Source organism: Rhinopithecus bieti, unplaced genomic scaffold (assembly GCF_001698545.2).
Source record: "Rhinopithecus bieti isolate Rb0 unplaced genomic scaffold, ASM169854v2 scaffold_34943, whole genome shotgun sequence".
Taxonomy (NCBI): domain Eukaryota; kingdom Metazoa; phylum Chordata; class Mammalia; order Primates; family Cercopithecidae; genus Rhinopithecus; species Rhinopithecus bieti.
The window spans coordinates 569,289-583,005 of record NW_016815584.1 but is presented as its reverse complement, the minus strand read 5'-3'; the positions used below and the strand labels follow the sequence as shown (position 1 = coordinate 583,005).

Genomic DNA, 13,717 nt, shown 5'->3' with positions numbered 1-13,717 from the left:
CGCTCTGACCCCCAGGCTGCAGGGCAGGGGCGGATATAACCTCACTGCAAGCTCCGCCTCCCGGGTTTACCCCATTCTCCTGCCTCAGCCTCCCGAGTAGCTGGGACTACAGGCGCCCGCCACCTCGCCCGGCTAGTTTTTTGTATTTTTTAGTAGAGACGGGGTTTCACCGTGTTAGCCAGCATGGTCTTAATCTCCTGACCTGGTGATCCGCCCATCTCGGCCTCCCAAAGTGCTGGGATTACAGGCTTGAGTCACCGCGCCTGGCTGGCCTTTTTTTTTTTTAATGGAGCCCCCTGAATGGAAGCATTTCCAGAATCAGTGACTTATCCAGTGTCTACATGATGCCATACACTGTGTCCAAAAAATACAAAAAAAAAAAAAAAATAGTTTGACTGGCATGGCTCCTGTTTTCAAAGAGTTTATGATCTGGTAAAGGAGCTATGAACCAGTTTATTAATACTGAACCATCTTTACAGCATGAGGTAGCATGAGCATAGACTCTTTAAAAAACAAAAACAAGGGCCGGGCGCGGTGGCTCAAGCCTGTAATCCCAGTACTTTGGGAGGCCGAGACGGGTGGATCACGAGGTCAGGAGATCGAGACTATCCTGGCTAACACGGTGAAACCCTGTCTCTACTAAAAAATACAAAAAACTAGCCGGGCGAGGTGGCGGGCGCCTGTAGTCCCAGCTACTCGGGAGGCTGAGGCAGGAGAATGGGGTGAACCTGGGAGGCGGAGCTTGCAGTGAGCTGAGATCCGGTCACTACACTCCAGCCTGGGCGACAGAGCGAGACTCCGTCTCAAAAAAATAAAATAAAATAAAATAAAATAAAACAAAACAACAACAACAACAAACGTGATTTCAAAGAAGAGGAGGACTGCAAGTTTAATGACCCAGGAAGACATTGGAAAGAAGCTGGCATCAAGGTTCAGGCTTGAAGTGACCGTTAAGGTTTCAGTAGGTGAAGGTATAGGAGGGAAATCCAGGTCTAGAATATGATAAAGGCAAAGGTCTAGACTAGAGGTAGGAAAGCAGGACGTGTGTTATGTCAATCCGCATTAGTTCGCCAGAACATGAAGATTTGTATTTGGGAATGTTGGGAGAAATTTTAGGTTCCCAAATTTGAGGCCAGATTGCAGAAGGTACATGGTACCTGTGTAAAGACTTGGCAATTTATTCAGAATACAATAGGAAACAATTAGAGTTTGTAAATAGAAATGTTTCAAAATTGATCTGCTGTTCTAGATAAGTTGAGGTGAGGAGGAAGGAGATTTGGGAGAGGAGGAAGATGGTTAGTAGTCCATTGTAACTAAGTGTCTGATGAGAAGAACTTTAACTAAAAGCTGGTTATGAACAGTAATGAAAAGAAAGGGGTGGAATGTGAAGGGAGCTATTGAAAGATTGTAATATGACTTTTATCCATTCAGTAAGTATTGAGTGACTACTATGTGTTAGATACTATGGAGATTTAGTAGTGATCAAAATACTCCTTTCCATCTCATTTTCTGAACTTAATTTACTTTTAGGGAATTTACACTGTCTTTTGGGATGTGTAACTTTGTTTTTTTGTTTTTGTTTTATTAAGACAAGCCTCACTCTTTCACTGCTGGAGGGCAGTGGTGCAAAGAAGTAGCACAAGTACTCCCGAAAGTCAATCAAATCAAGGGCAGCTCTCAGAAGTTTTTGCTTTCACATTAACTCTGGGTAAATTATTACAGTGGCATATTGGGCAAATTTTTTGAAGCACAGGAAGGGTTCTTATCATGATCTTCTTATAGAGAGATTCTTTTTAGACTCCTCTTGACCAGTTTGCTGCTCAAAAGAAAGATACTGCTTTCTTGTCAGCCCGCAGCCACAGAGGAGGAGGAGGAGGGAAAAATGCAGACAGACTTCTTCTAGTCAAAACAGAATGTAAGCCTAATTTTGAGCAGATGGGTGCTGCATGCATTACACTTCTGAACTTTTCCTCATATCTGCTGTGGTAGATTGCTTCCAGAGTTGGCCACAACAATGCCTCCCACCCACTTGCCCTTAGGTAGTGTGACTTTGTCCCCTTTCAATCAATAAGTAAAGCTTATTCCCCCTCCTCTTGAATCTGAGCTAGGCTTCTGACTAGCTTTCACCAAAAGAATGTGGCAGAAGTGATATTCCCTGAGTTCTAGACCTTAAGAGGTCTAGACCTTTTTTTTTTTTTTTTTTGAGACGGAGTCTCGCTCTGCCACCCAGGCTGGAGTGCAGTGGCCAGATCTCAGCTCACTGCAAGCTCCGCCTCGCGGATTTACGCCATTCTCCCAAGTAGCTGGGACTACAGGTGCCTGCCACCTCGCCCAGCTAGTTTTTTGTATTTTTTAGTAGAGACGGGGTTTCACCGTGTTAGCCAGGATGGTCTCGATCTCCTGACCTCATGATCCGCCCGCCTCGGCCTCCCAAAGTGCTGAGATTACAGGCTTGAGCCACTGTGCCCGGCCCAGAGGTCTAGACCTTAAGAGGCATTACAGCTTCCGGGGTTTGGTTTGGTTTTGTTTCTGATTTTTGAGAGAGAGTCCCTGGGTCTCTTCCATCTAAACACTGTTGAAGCAAGATCTGAGGGACCTCCAGATGTGCTGCCACAGCTTCTGTTTCTGCCCTCTTGGAACCCTGGGCTTTCGTGGAAGTCCAGTTACCCTGATAGACCACTTGAAAAGAGAGACCCTGTAGGGTGAAGGATGGTAAGGAGAAAGGGTTCAGCATTACAGTCAGCAATCCAAGTAGCCAGAAGTGAGTGAGGCCATCTTGGCTCCCCCAGTCCAAATGAAAGCTGCCTGAGTAAGCCCAGTGCTACCACATGGAACAGAGACAAGCCAGCCTACCAGGCACTCCATGGAATCATAAGCAAATATGTAAGTATTAAGACACTAGGCCAGGCGCGGTGGCTCACACCTGTAATCCCAGCACTTTGGGAGGCCGAGGCAGGTTGATCACGAGGTCAGGAGTTCGAGGCCAGCCTGGCCAACATAGTGAAACCCTGTCTCTACTAAAAATACAAAAATTAGGCAGAGGTTGTGGTGAGCTGAGATGGTGCCATTGCACTCCAGCCTGGGCGACAGGGCAAGATTCTGTCTCAAAAAAAAAAAAAAAAAGAAGACACTAGTAGGCTGTGTGCTGTGGTGTATGCCTGTAATCCCAGCTGCTTTGGAGGCTGAGGTGGGAGGATCCCTTGAACTCAGGAGTTCAAGACCATCCTAGGCAACATACCAAGACCCCATCTCAAACACAGTACTAACAGTATACTTCACTTTTTTTTTTTATTTTGAGATGGAGCCTCGCTCTGTTGCCCAGGCTGGAGTGCAGTAGCACGATCTCGGCTCACCATAACCTCTGCTTCCCGGGTTCAGGCAATTCTCCTGCCTCAGCCTCCCGAGTAGCTGGAACTACAGGCATGCACCACCATGCCCAGCTAATTTTTGTATTTTTAGTAGAGACAGGATTTCACTATGTTGGCCAGGCTAGTCTCAAACTCCTGACCTCGTGATCCACCTGCCTTGGCCTCCCAAAGTGCTGGGATTACAGACATAAGCCATCGTGCCCGACTCTTCACTTTTTACTTGATTCTTTGGATGAATGTTTTTTTCCCTCAAGTCTTATTCATATCTGACTAAAAACAGAATGTCCACTAGGATTAGTCAACCTACCATTATTAAATGTTAGAATAGATAAGGAAATATAAAGGGAAGTCAGGCCGGGCGCGGTGGCTCAAGCCTGTAATCCCAGCACTTTGGGAGGCCCAGACGGGCGGATCACGAGGTCAGGAGATCGAGACCATCCTGGCTAACCTGGTGAAACCCCGTCTCTAAAAAATACAAAAAAAAAACTAGCCAGGCAAGGTGGCAGGCGCCTGTAGTCCCAGCTACTTGGGAGGCTGAGGCAGGAGAATGGCGTGAAGCCGGGAGGCGGAGCTTGCAGTGAGCCGAGATCCAGCCACTGCACTCCAGCCTGGGCAACAGAATGAGACTCCATCTCAAAAAAAAAAAAAGAGGGGGGGGAGTCAAAGTTGGGTCTAATTGAGAATAAGACTAGTGGAATCTGTTTTGGGGATCAGAAGACAAGGGTTTGTTGATTGGTTAAGAAGTTCCAGTGACGGCCGGGCGTGGTGGCTCATGCCTGTAATCCCAGGACTTTAGGAGGCTGAGGCGGGCAGATCACGAGGTCAGGAGTTTGAGACTAGCCTGACCAACATGGTGAAACCCTGTCTCTACTAAAAATACAAAAATTAGCCAGATGTGATGGCACACGCCTCCAATCCCAACGACTCGGGAGGTTGAGGCAGGAGAATCACTTGAACCCAGGAGGTGGAGTTTGCAGTGAGCCAAGATCACGCCACTGCACTCCAGCCTGGGTGACAGAGTGAGACTACATCTCAAAAAAAAAAAAAAAAAAAAAGTGCCAGCGACAATAACCAAAGTTACAGGTGCAGGAGTTTCTGAGAGATGAGAATGTGTCAATAAATTCTGCGCCTTGTTCAGGGGTGACACAGGTTGAATTCTCTGAGAAGCAGATGCTGGGACAGAATTAGCAGTACAGAAGTTTTACTGGGGAATAACACTGGTATAAGGAAAGACAGTGGGGGAAAGGGGGAGTGGAATTGATTAGGGAGACCTGTCAGACCATAATGCAGACCTGATAAAGTCTCTGCCAGTCCAGTAGGAATTTCCAGAGCAAAGATTGTTCATTAGAGTCCTATGTTCCAATGGCTAAGCCCTTGTACCTTGCTCAGTTTTGGGCCAAGGATTGGAGAAGAGCAGTACAGCTGGAGGTTGTCAGCTAACCAGACTCCTTGCAGCTTGTTAGCCAGTTCTTTCTTGAAGGAACATCTCAAAAGCAGCCCATCTCTGCGTCTGCCAAACAGAGTGCAATGGATCTTATACAGGTTCTTTTTTTTTTTTTTTTTTTTTTGAGTCGGAGTCTTGCTCTGTCTCCAGACTGGAGTGCAGTGGCATGATCTCAGCTCGCTGCAACCTCCACCTCCCGGGTTCAAGTCATTCTGTTGCCTCAGCCTTCCAAGTAGCTGGGATTACAGGTGCCTGCCACCACACTTGGCTAATATTTATTTTTGAGATGGTGTTTTGCTCTTGTTGCCCGGGCTGTAGTGCAATGGCATGATCTTGGTTCACTGCAATCTCCTCCTCCTGGGTTCAAGTGATTCTCCTGCCTCAGCCTCCCGAGTAGCTGGGACTACAGGCGCCCGGCACCTCGCCCGGCTAGTTTTTTGTATTTTTTAGTAGAGACAGGGTTTCACTGTGTTAGCCAGGATGGTCTCGATCTCCTGACCTCGTGATCCACCCGTCTTGGCCTCCCAAAGTGCTGGGATTACAGGCTTGAGCCACTGCGCCCGGCCCTAATTTTGTATTTTCAGTAGAGATGGGGGTCACACCACGTTGCCCAAGCTGGTCTTGAACTCATGACCTCAAGTGATCCACCCGCCTCAGCCTGCCAACGTGCTGGGATTACAGGAGTGAGCCGCAGCGCCCGGCCTTGCATAGATTCTTAAATGGCAACTGCATTGGTTCCTAAGTTGTATAGGTTGAGTTAATATACTTGAGAATGGTTATTGTGAAAGGTGAATTCAAGAGAATTGTATGCTCCCTTTCCCTTCTCCACTTTAGAATTACAAGTTTGAATTCCCTCTCTTAGATTCCACAGGACACTGTCCATTATCTGTCATAGTTCCTTTCACCTCCAAATAAAAGTATTTGTTTAAAGCTAGGCACCATGGTATGTGCCTGTAGTCCCAGGAGGCTGAGATGGGAAGATCAGTTAAGCCAAGGAGTTGGAGTCCACCATGTCCAATACTGAGACCCTGTCTCTTAAAAAAAAAAAAAAAAAGAGTATCTGTTTACATTTTCCCGCTGAGACTGAGCTCCCTAAGGGCAGAAGTTTATTTTACAGTCAAACATCATATAATGATGTTTTGGTCAACTATGGACCACATGCAGAACAATGGTTCCATAAGATCATAATGGAGCTGAAAAATTCCTATCACCTAGTGACGTTGTAGTTGCCATAATGTTGTAGCATGGTTACTTCATTTTAAATAAATTTAGTGTAGTCTAAGCATACAGTGTTTATAAAGTTTACAGTTTTTTACAGTAATGTCCTAGACCTTCACATTCACTTACCATGCACTCACTAACTCACCCACAGCAACTTCCAGTCCTGTAAACTCCATTCATGGAAAGTGCCCTATATAGGTATATCATTTTTAAATCTTTCGTATTGTATTTTTACTGTACCTTTTGTATGTCTAGATACACAAATACCATTGTGCTACAGTTGCCTACAGTATTTAGCACAGTAATATGCTGCACAGGTTTGTTGCCTAGGAGCAATAGGCTATACCATAGCCACACCTAATCTAGGTGTATAGTAGGCTATACCATATTGGTTTGTGTAAGTAAACTCTATGAGGTTTGCACGACAACAAAATTGCCTAATGATACATTTCTTGGAATGTGTCCTGGTCATTAAGCGAAGCATAACAGTGTTTACCTTTGCACCTAACCAACACTTGGTCTTTTTTTTTTTTTTTTTTTTGAGACAGAGTTGCCCTCTGCCACCCAGGCTGTAGTGCAGTGGCACGATCACTGCAACCTTTACCTCCCAGGTTCAAGCAACTCAAGTGATTCAGGCAGTTCTCCTACCTCAGCCTCCGGAGTAGCTGGGATTACAGGCCACTACCGCCCGGCTAAATTTTGTGTTTTTAGTAGAGATGGGTTTTCGCCATGTTGGCCAGGCTGGTCTTGAGCTCCCAACCTCAGGTGTTCTGCCTGCCTCGGCCTCCCAAAGCGTTAGGATTACAGGCATAAGCCACTGTGCCCAACCTAAAAATTATTTTGACTGGGAATTGAGAACTCAATGAATGAGCGAAGAAGCGGTGTCTTGCTTCTTATAATAGCAATGACTTTATTCATCCAATTTGAACTAGATCCTCTGTTTCATGTAAAATAAGTGTTTTGCAAGCTGTATTTATTTATATATTCATTCCTGCAGGTTAGACTTAATTCAACTTCCAAAAAGATTGTCCAGCAAAAAGTTACTGAGAGTGGGAAATGGTGGGGCTGAGCGTAGAGATAAGGTCAATTGTAAGAAGGAAGAAATTAAAGGCTCTAAGAAGAGAAAGAATAAATTAGGGATGAAGGGAGAAAAGAAATAGAAATAAAAGCTATCAAATAAGAGGAGGTCAGTGAAAGGAGAAAAAGCAGGAGAGGGAAAAGAATGAAAAGGAGGCGGAAAGAAAATAAAGTAGAGCTGTGAAAAAGCGGGGTGGGGATTCAGGCTTAGAGCTGGCCTGCCCAAGGAAGTGTCCATCAATAGAAGCCTCACTGACAGCTGTTACCATAATAGGAACTGGCACCTAAAGAGAGGGCAAGTCTGGTTTAATTAGTTAAATGGCATTATCTGTGTCTAGTGGGGGTGGGAGAGGTTAAGGGGATGGAAGGATTGGTGACCCACCTCCTTCCACAGGCTGAGAGGAAAAGCAGATCTACAAAGCTTTGCCAGAAATGAAAGATTCCCATGCGTTCCTATTCACCAGTTACATTTTAAAGGAGGCTTGTACTGCTCTGGTGGAGGCAACTAGAATTAAACATTGGTTCTTTATCTTAAATTAAGAGTAGGTTTATGCCGGGCATAGTGACTCATGACCATAATCCCAGCACTTTGAGAAGCTGAGGCAGGCAGATCACTTGAGCCCAGGAGTTGGAGACCAGCCTGGCCAACATGGTGAAACCTTGTGTCTACAGAAAATATGAAAAATTAGCTGGGTGTGGTGGGGCACACCTATAGTCCCAGCTCCCTGGGAGGCTGAGATGGGAGAATCACCTGAGCCTGGGAAGTTGAGGCTGCAGTGAGCTGTAATTGCGCCACTGTACCCTAGCCTTGGTGACAGAGTTAAGACTCTGTCCCCCTGCCCCTAAAAAGGAATAGGTTTACTCACCTCTTTCCCTTCTTACAGGCAGCCTCACATCCAGAATCTTAAATGATGTAGCAAGAAGCAAGTGCCATCTCTGATGAGTGAAAGTAGTGCAATGACTGGGATTCTGCCTACCTGGGTTCTGTTTTTGTTGTTTTTTTGAGACAGGGTCTCACTCTTGTCACCCAGGCTGGAGTCCAGTGCTATCATAGCTCATTGCAGCCTTCATCTACCACCTCAGCCTCTTGAGTAGCTGAGACTACAGTGGAGTAGCTGGGGCTACACGTGCTTGCCACCATGCTCAGCTAATTATTATTATTATATATTTTTTGAGACAGAGTTTGGCTCTTGTTGCCCAGGCTGGAGTGCAATGGCATGATCTCAGCTCTCAGCAACCTCTGCCTCCTGGGTTCAAGCAATTCTCCTGCCTCAGCCTCCTGAATGGCTGGGATTATAGGCACGTACCACCATGCCCAGCTAATTTTTTGTATTTTTAGTGGAGACAGAGTTTCATCATGTTGGCCAGGCTGGTCTCGAACTCCTGACCTCAGGTGATCCACCCTTCTCAGCCTCCCAAAGTGCAGGGATTACAGGCATGAGCCGCCGTGCCCCGCCAGCTAATTATTTTTGCAGAGACAGGGTCTCATTGTTTTCCAGGCGTGTCTTGAACTCCTGGGCTCCAGCGATCCCACCCGTGTTGGCCTTCCAAAGTGCTGGGATTACAGGCATGAGCCACCGTGCCTGGCCCTACCTGGGTTCTTAATCCAGCTTTGCCACTGAGTGACTCTGGGCAAATCATTTTATCAGTTCCATCCCTTTAGCACTAACAGTCAATGATATTAGAATCTTACAAATCAATCTCCTCGGACTCAGGTAATCCTCCCATCTCAGACTCCTGATTGGCTGGGACCATAGGTGTCCACCATCACACCCAGCTAATTTTGTATTTTGGAAGAGGCAGTGTTTTGCCATGTTGCTCAGGCTGGTCTCAAACTCCAGGGCTCAAGCTATCTGCCTGCCTCGACCTCCCAAACTGTTGAGATTATGGGTGTGAGCCACTGTGACAGGCAAAAAAAAAAAAAAAAAAAAATTATACATGTTTTATTTAACCCCATCCCTATGTGCTTCCTCTGCATTCTTAATGCTAAGAATACTTTGTCTTGTTGGTAGAAATTATTAGGGTTGAATTACATTTTTTTTATTTCTGATTATAACATCAGATCTCAAGGATCATAAAGTTTAATTCACCTTGGTTCTACAGATTTGCTGATATCAGAAGGCTGATCTGTGGTCTGAAAAAGACTGAAAGTTTCCAACCTCCAAACAAAACCCACACAAAGGCCTGGTGGTAGAAGGTTCTAGGTAGAGAAAATCTAGACAATGACTGGACATAGTGGGCAAATGCCTGCCTTTTGGAAATACAAACTCCACAGAGAACAATTTCCACAGGGAAGTTACATTAACTGAAGGCTGTCTTAGGACGAGGCTGAATAAAGTCAGTATTTCAACACCATATGTTCAGCTTTGGCAGGAGATGTAGGTGGGAAGGGAATCTCAATGTTGGAGAATGCCCATATCACACCCCAGCTGGCTATGTAATCATGAAATAAGGAGAAACACATAAATATTTGGTTAAAACACCTTTAATGATAGAGGGAGAGACACTAATATCTCCCCTGTCTGTTCTTGACATTTTACTAGGTTAGGAAGCTCTGGAGCCTACAGCTTGAGGAGAAGCCATCGTTGAAGTCAGTCAATAGCAAAACCCTCACTCTCTCCTCCTCAGAACTCCTGTTCCAAATGATCCTATGTTAAGAGTAAATACTACATCTCATTACAAGACAGAGAGGCAGGGAGGACGCCACCTGGAGCTGGTCTCCCAAAGTCTGGGACTCTAAGAACCAGACAATGACAAAGACACAGGCCCCAGCCTACAGATAGGCAAAATGGGGAGGATAGGGGTCTTGAAAGAGGAAGATAAGGAAAATACAAGGGGCCAGGGAATAAAGGAGGGAGTTATCTAAAACTAGAAGCATACTAGTACTAGGAAATCCCCCATGATCCCTGGAACACCTCTGCACACTATGTCACTATTAGCCCAAAAGAATATTAACGAGAATGTCCACATTCACAATAATTTGAGGCCCTTTCCCTTACATCATGCCCCTTTCTTAGTCACATAGGTACCAGCAAGCCCTATGTTTTAGCAACATTCTGTAACTCTCTCATCATTACTTCATCGACCATGCTGACCAACAATGGTCCTTAAAGATATGAACTTCACATTTCCCAGGTATCTCCTGGGAGACCTCTTGGCAAGAAATCAGCTTGTTTCCCAACTTTGAGAGGCCATGATGAATGAGAAGCTGGAGAGGTCTCGGCACACTGACCAGCCAACGCCTTTACTTTAATGTGACCATCAGGGGATTTACTGGGAAAATTTTCCTCTGCCCTTCATTTCTCCATACTTCCTAGGGTTGGGTCACCAATTACTGGAGCATCTTCAGTACTGGTACCTTCTGGAGGAGGGGGAGGGGAAAGAAATATACAGTTTGCTACTTCTTGTCTATGATGGGCTTCTCAGGCACTGCCTTGGGTGCAGGAGGCTGAAATAGGAGGGGAGCTGTCTTCTCGTTGGCTTCCCTGGATCCCATTGTTGGAGGCACCTTCCCAGCCACAGTTCCGAGGCCAAACAGCACTGGTGGGGCCAGGCTTGGAGTGGTAGTGGAGGTGGAGCTGGAATTCCAGGGCTTCATGGGCAGGCCACTTGACAGGAATGCCACATACTGGTTCTAGAAAGATAGGGGACCCACACCCACCAGCTGAGCAGAAAAGTCACCCCAGAGGAGTGGCACTGGGCCCTCAGAGACAGCTGCCAGCCCTTTGGGCTAGGCTGCAATTCCAAATGTAGGTGCTCAGGTGCACCTGCCAAAGGGAAAGGGAGAGGAAAGAGGAGGGGAAAGAAGGGTCACACCAGGGAAGCTGGAGAGGGTTCCTCTTGAGAAAGCTGCAGAGAATCTATTTTCCTCAGGTACAAAGAATGAGGAGGGAAGAAAAATTCCTTAGGGGGCCATCCCCTTGTAAGCACAGTAATTTCCAAGCTCAGGGACTAGAGAAAAGCCACTAGGGACATATCATGTTAAGAACTTAGAGAAAAAGACAAAATCAGGGCTCACAAATCTGGGAGGTCCTTTTGTGAAGGTGTTTCTGCTCTGTGGGACAAAGAGCAGCAGGTACAGAAAAACAGGCTCATGGGATCGTGGGGTCATCTTTTCGGGGAAAGGGGGAGAGCCCTGTGGAGGTGATGGAAGGTGAACAGCCAGGGACTAAAGAAAGAGCAGCAATATTCTGAGGGCCATGGGGGGCAAAGGGCTGTACCTGGTGGTGTGCCAGTAGCATATGCTTCTTGAGGGTAGCCCGCTCAAGAAAGCCCTGCCTGCAGAAAACACAAGTGAAGAGCGGCCCCTCCTTGGGGTGGGTCTTCTGATGCTCCTCCAGAGCTGCCTGGGAGGGAAAGGCCTGGCCACACACTTCGCAGGCCTTTCTGCTGCTGCTCTCTCCTGACTCCTTTCTCATTGCCTCCTGCAGGCTCAGCTCCTCTACCAAGGTCACGCTGGTGCCTTCCCCTTCTGGGGTGAGTGCTGATGCTGGGCTTGAGCTTCTCTCCGGTTTGCCCCCCTCTTCCTTGCCTCCTAAAACATCACTGCTTCCCTGCTCCATTGGCTGAGGCTGATCCAGGCTCTCAGGTGGTGGTAGTGGTGGCGGCAAAGAAGACTGCTGAGTAGCTTTCTCATTACTGTCCATCTCCTTCCCAGCTGTGACTGCTGCCGCCACTGTCCCCACCTCCTCCTCTGCCCCAGATGCCTCTTCTGAATCACCTCTCACTGATATTGCCTTCTCACCTCCACTCTCTGAGCCTCTCCCTGCCAGGGAATCTTCATCAGTCACATCTTCCTCTTCTTCCTCATCCTCTTCTTCCTCCTCCTCAGACAACTCCTCTTCTGGTGATGGCTGCTGGGACTGCTGCTGGGGGAAACTCCCTGCCCCGGAGACTGTAGATTGCTCGGAGCCATTCTCCTGAGCAGCTCCTCCACCTTCAGGGAGTGCAGTACCACCATTGGGGATCTGGCCCCCCAGGTGCATCCGGACATGCTGCTGCAGAGTGACAGCATTGGTGAACTTCTTCTGGCAGATGGGGCAGGAGTTCTGTGCCCGGGCAGCTGGACTGGCCTTGTGGCCCACGAAATGTGCACGCAGATTACCCCTAGTGGAGAAGGCTCTGCCACACACTTTGCATTTGAAGGGCCTCTCACCTCCATGTTGGCCATAATGAAGGCGTAGGGCCCGAGGACAGCTAAGCACCCGGAGACAGATGACACACTGGTTAGGTCCAGAAGAGGCTGAGGATGAAGCTGCAGGGGCAGAGGTGGTGGGGGCTCCTGAGGCAGTTGAGGTCACTGCCACAGCTCCTTGCCGGTCAATCTTTTCTACCAGTTGCTGCAGCTTTGATGTCTCAGAGGGTGAGGCCCCCAAGGGCTCTAGCACATAGGGGAAGGGGAAGCTGCCAGTGGACTTGAAGTGGTTGGTAAGCAGTGCCCAGCTTGGTAGTGAAGTCACCAACTTACTTAGCTGCATGCGAGTTGCTGTGCTACTTTCTGCCACTCCACTGATGGCTGAGCCCTCACTCCCTGGAGGGGTGTTTTCATCAGCTTTATTCTTGGGTTCCACTGCTTTCATGAGCACAAACTTATTGAAAGCAGGGAGTCCTGGAGCTGTGGCTGTGCCTGCACTGGTGGAGAGCAGAGTCAGGCTCTCTGTGGCACTGAGTGCTGTGGTGGAGGCCACCAGAGGCTTGCGCTCAACACCTCCACCTGGAGTGGCTGCCTCCTCCTCGGCCTTCTCTGGTGGTACGGACATACCATAAGGCAAGCCACTGCTGGTAATGACGTAGTCTAGGTGCTCTGGTACTGGGTGTGGGTTCATCTGCACATGTGGGTACTTCTCACGATGCCGGTGGAAATGCACTTTGAGGTTGCCACGGGTGGTAAAGCGGTTTCCACAGACATTGCACTTATAGGGCCTCTCACCCGTGTGGGAACGAAGGTGGATCTGCAGGGCACTGTCACTGCCAAATACTTTGGCACAGAAGCGGCATTTGTGCCTTCCACCAGGCTTCTCCAAGGGACCCATCACTTCTCCATAGCTCAGCTCACCACTTCCATTCTTTGGCTTCAGGAGCCCTGGGGAGGCAGTGGCCTCCAGGCCTCGGGCTGCCCCAAGACACTGTGCTGCCAGTAGTCCCGTGGTGCTTGGGAATGCCAGATGAGGCGAGGCAATCAGCTGATCTGTGCTGCCTGGCAAAGCTGGGGAAGGGGCAGGGGTAGGTTTGTGGCTTCGCCCAACCCCTCCAGCAGAGAAAGGATGCTGTGACCCCAGTGGGTGGTAAAGGTGGAAGAAGGCCTGCTTGGGTGTTTCTGCCCCTGAAGAGGAAGAGGAGGAGGAGGAGGAGGAAGATGCCAGTGTCTTGCTGGTTTGGACAGGCTTCATGGGGCTGAAGAGGGGTAGTAGGGGCTTGGTGGAAGAGGCAGTCCCTGTCCCAGGTAGCTCTGAGGGACTGGCAGGGGCACCCACTGTCTGGCCTAAGGAGCCAAGCAAGAGCACCTGCCTGCAGATTTGCTCAGTCATCTGCATCTGATGGATCTGCCGCTGCTGCAGAACGCGTAGCTCTTCCAAGATCAGGGGGATGTTCAAGTGGCCACTGCCTA

At 48.1% G+C, this 13,717-nt stretch overlaps 1 protein-coding gene across 1 annotated transcript; it reads right to left on the bottom strand.

Annotated features, from left to right (window-relative positions):
* Positions 1 to 9,579: 9,579 nt before the first annotated feature.
* On the bottom strand, positions 9,580 to 13,711 carry SALL2 (spalt like transcription factor 2). The gene is made up of 2 exons (XM_017853472.1): positions 11,331 to 13,711; positions 9,580 to 10,744 (listed from the first exon to the last, which is right to left on the bottom strand). The coding sequence occupies exons 1-2, from the start codon at positions 13,641 to 13,643 to the stop codon at positions 10,508 to 10,510; spliced, it is 2,550 nt and encodes an 849-aa protein (XP_017708961.1). The 5' UTR covers positions 13,644 to 13,711; the 3' UTR covers positions 9,580 to 10,507.
* Between the last annotated feature and the right edge of the window lie 6 nt (positions 13,712 to 13,717).

Excerpts from the sequence above, each read along its gene's own strand:
- SALL2 (XM_017853472.1), bottom strand. The coding sequence starts at position 13,643 with ATGCAGATGACTGAGCAAATCTGCAGGCAGGTGCTCTTGCTTGGCTCC. Across the intron at positions 10,745-11,330 it reads TGCTACTGGCACACCACCAG|AACCAGTATGTGGCATTCCT; the intron begins GTACAGCCCTTT and ends CTATCTTTCTAG.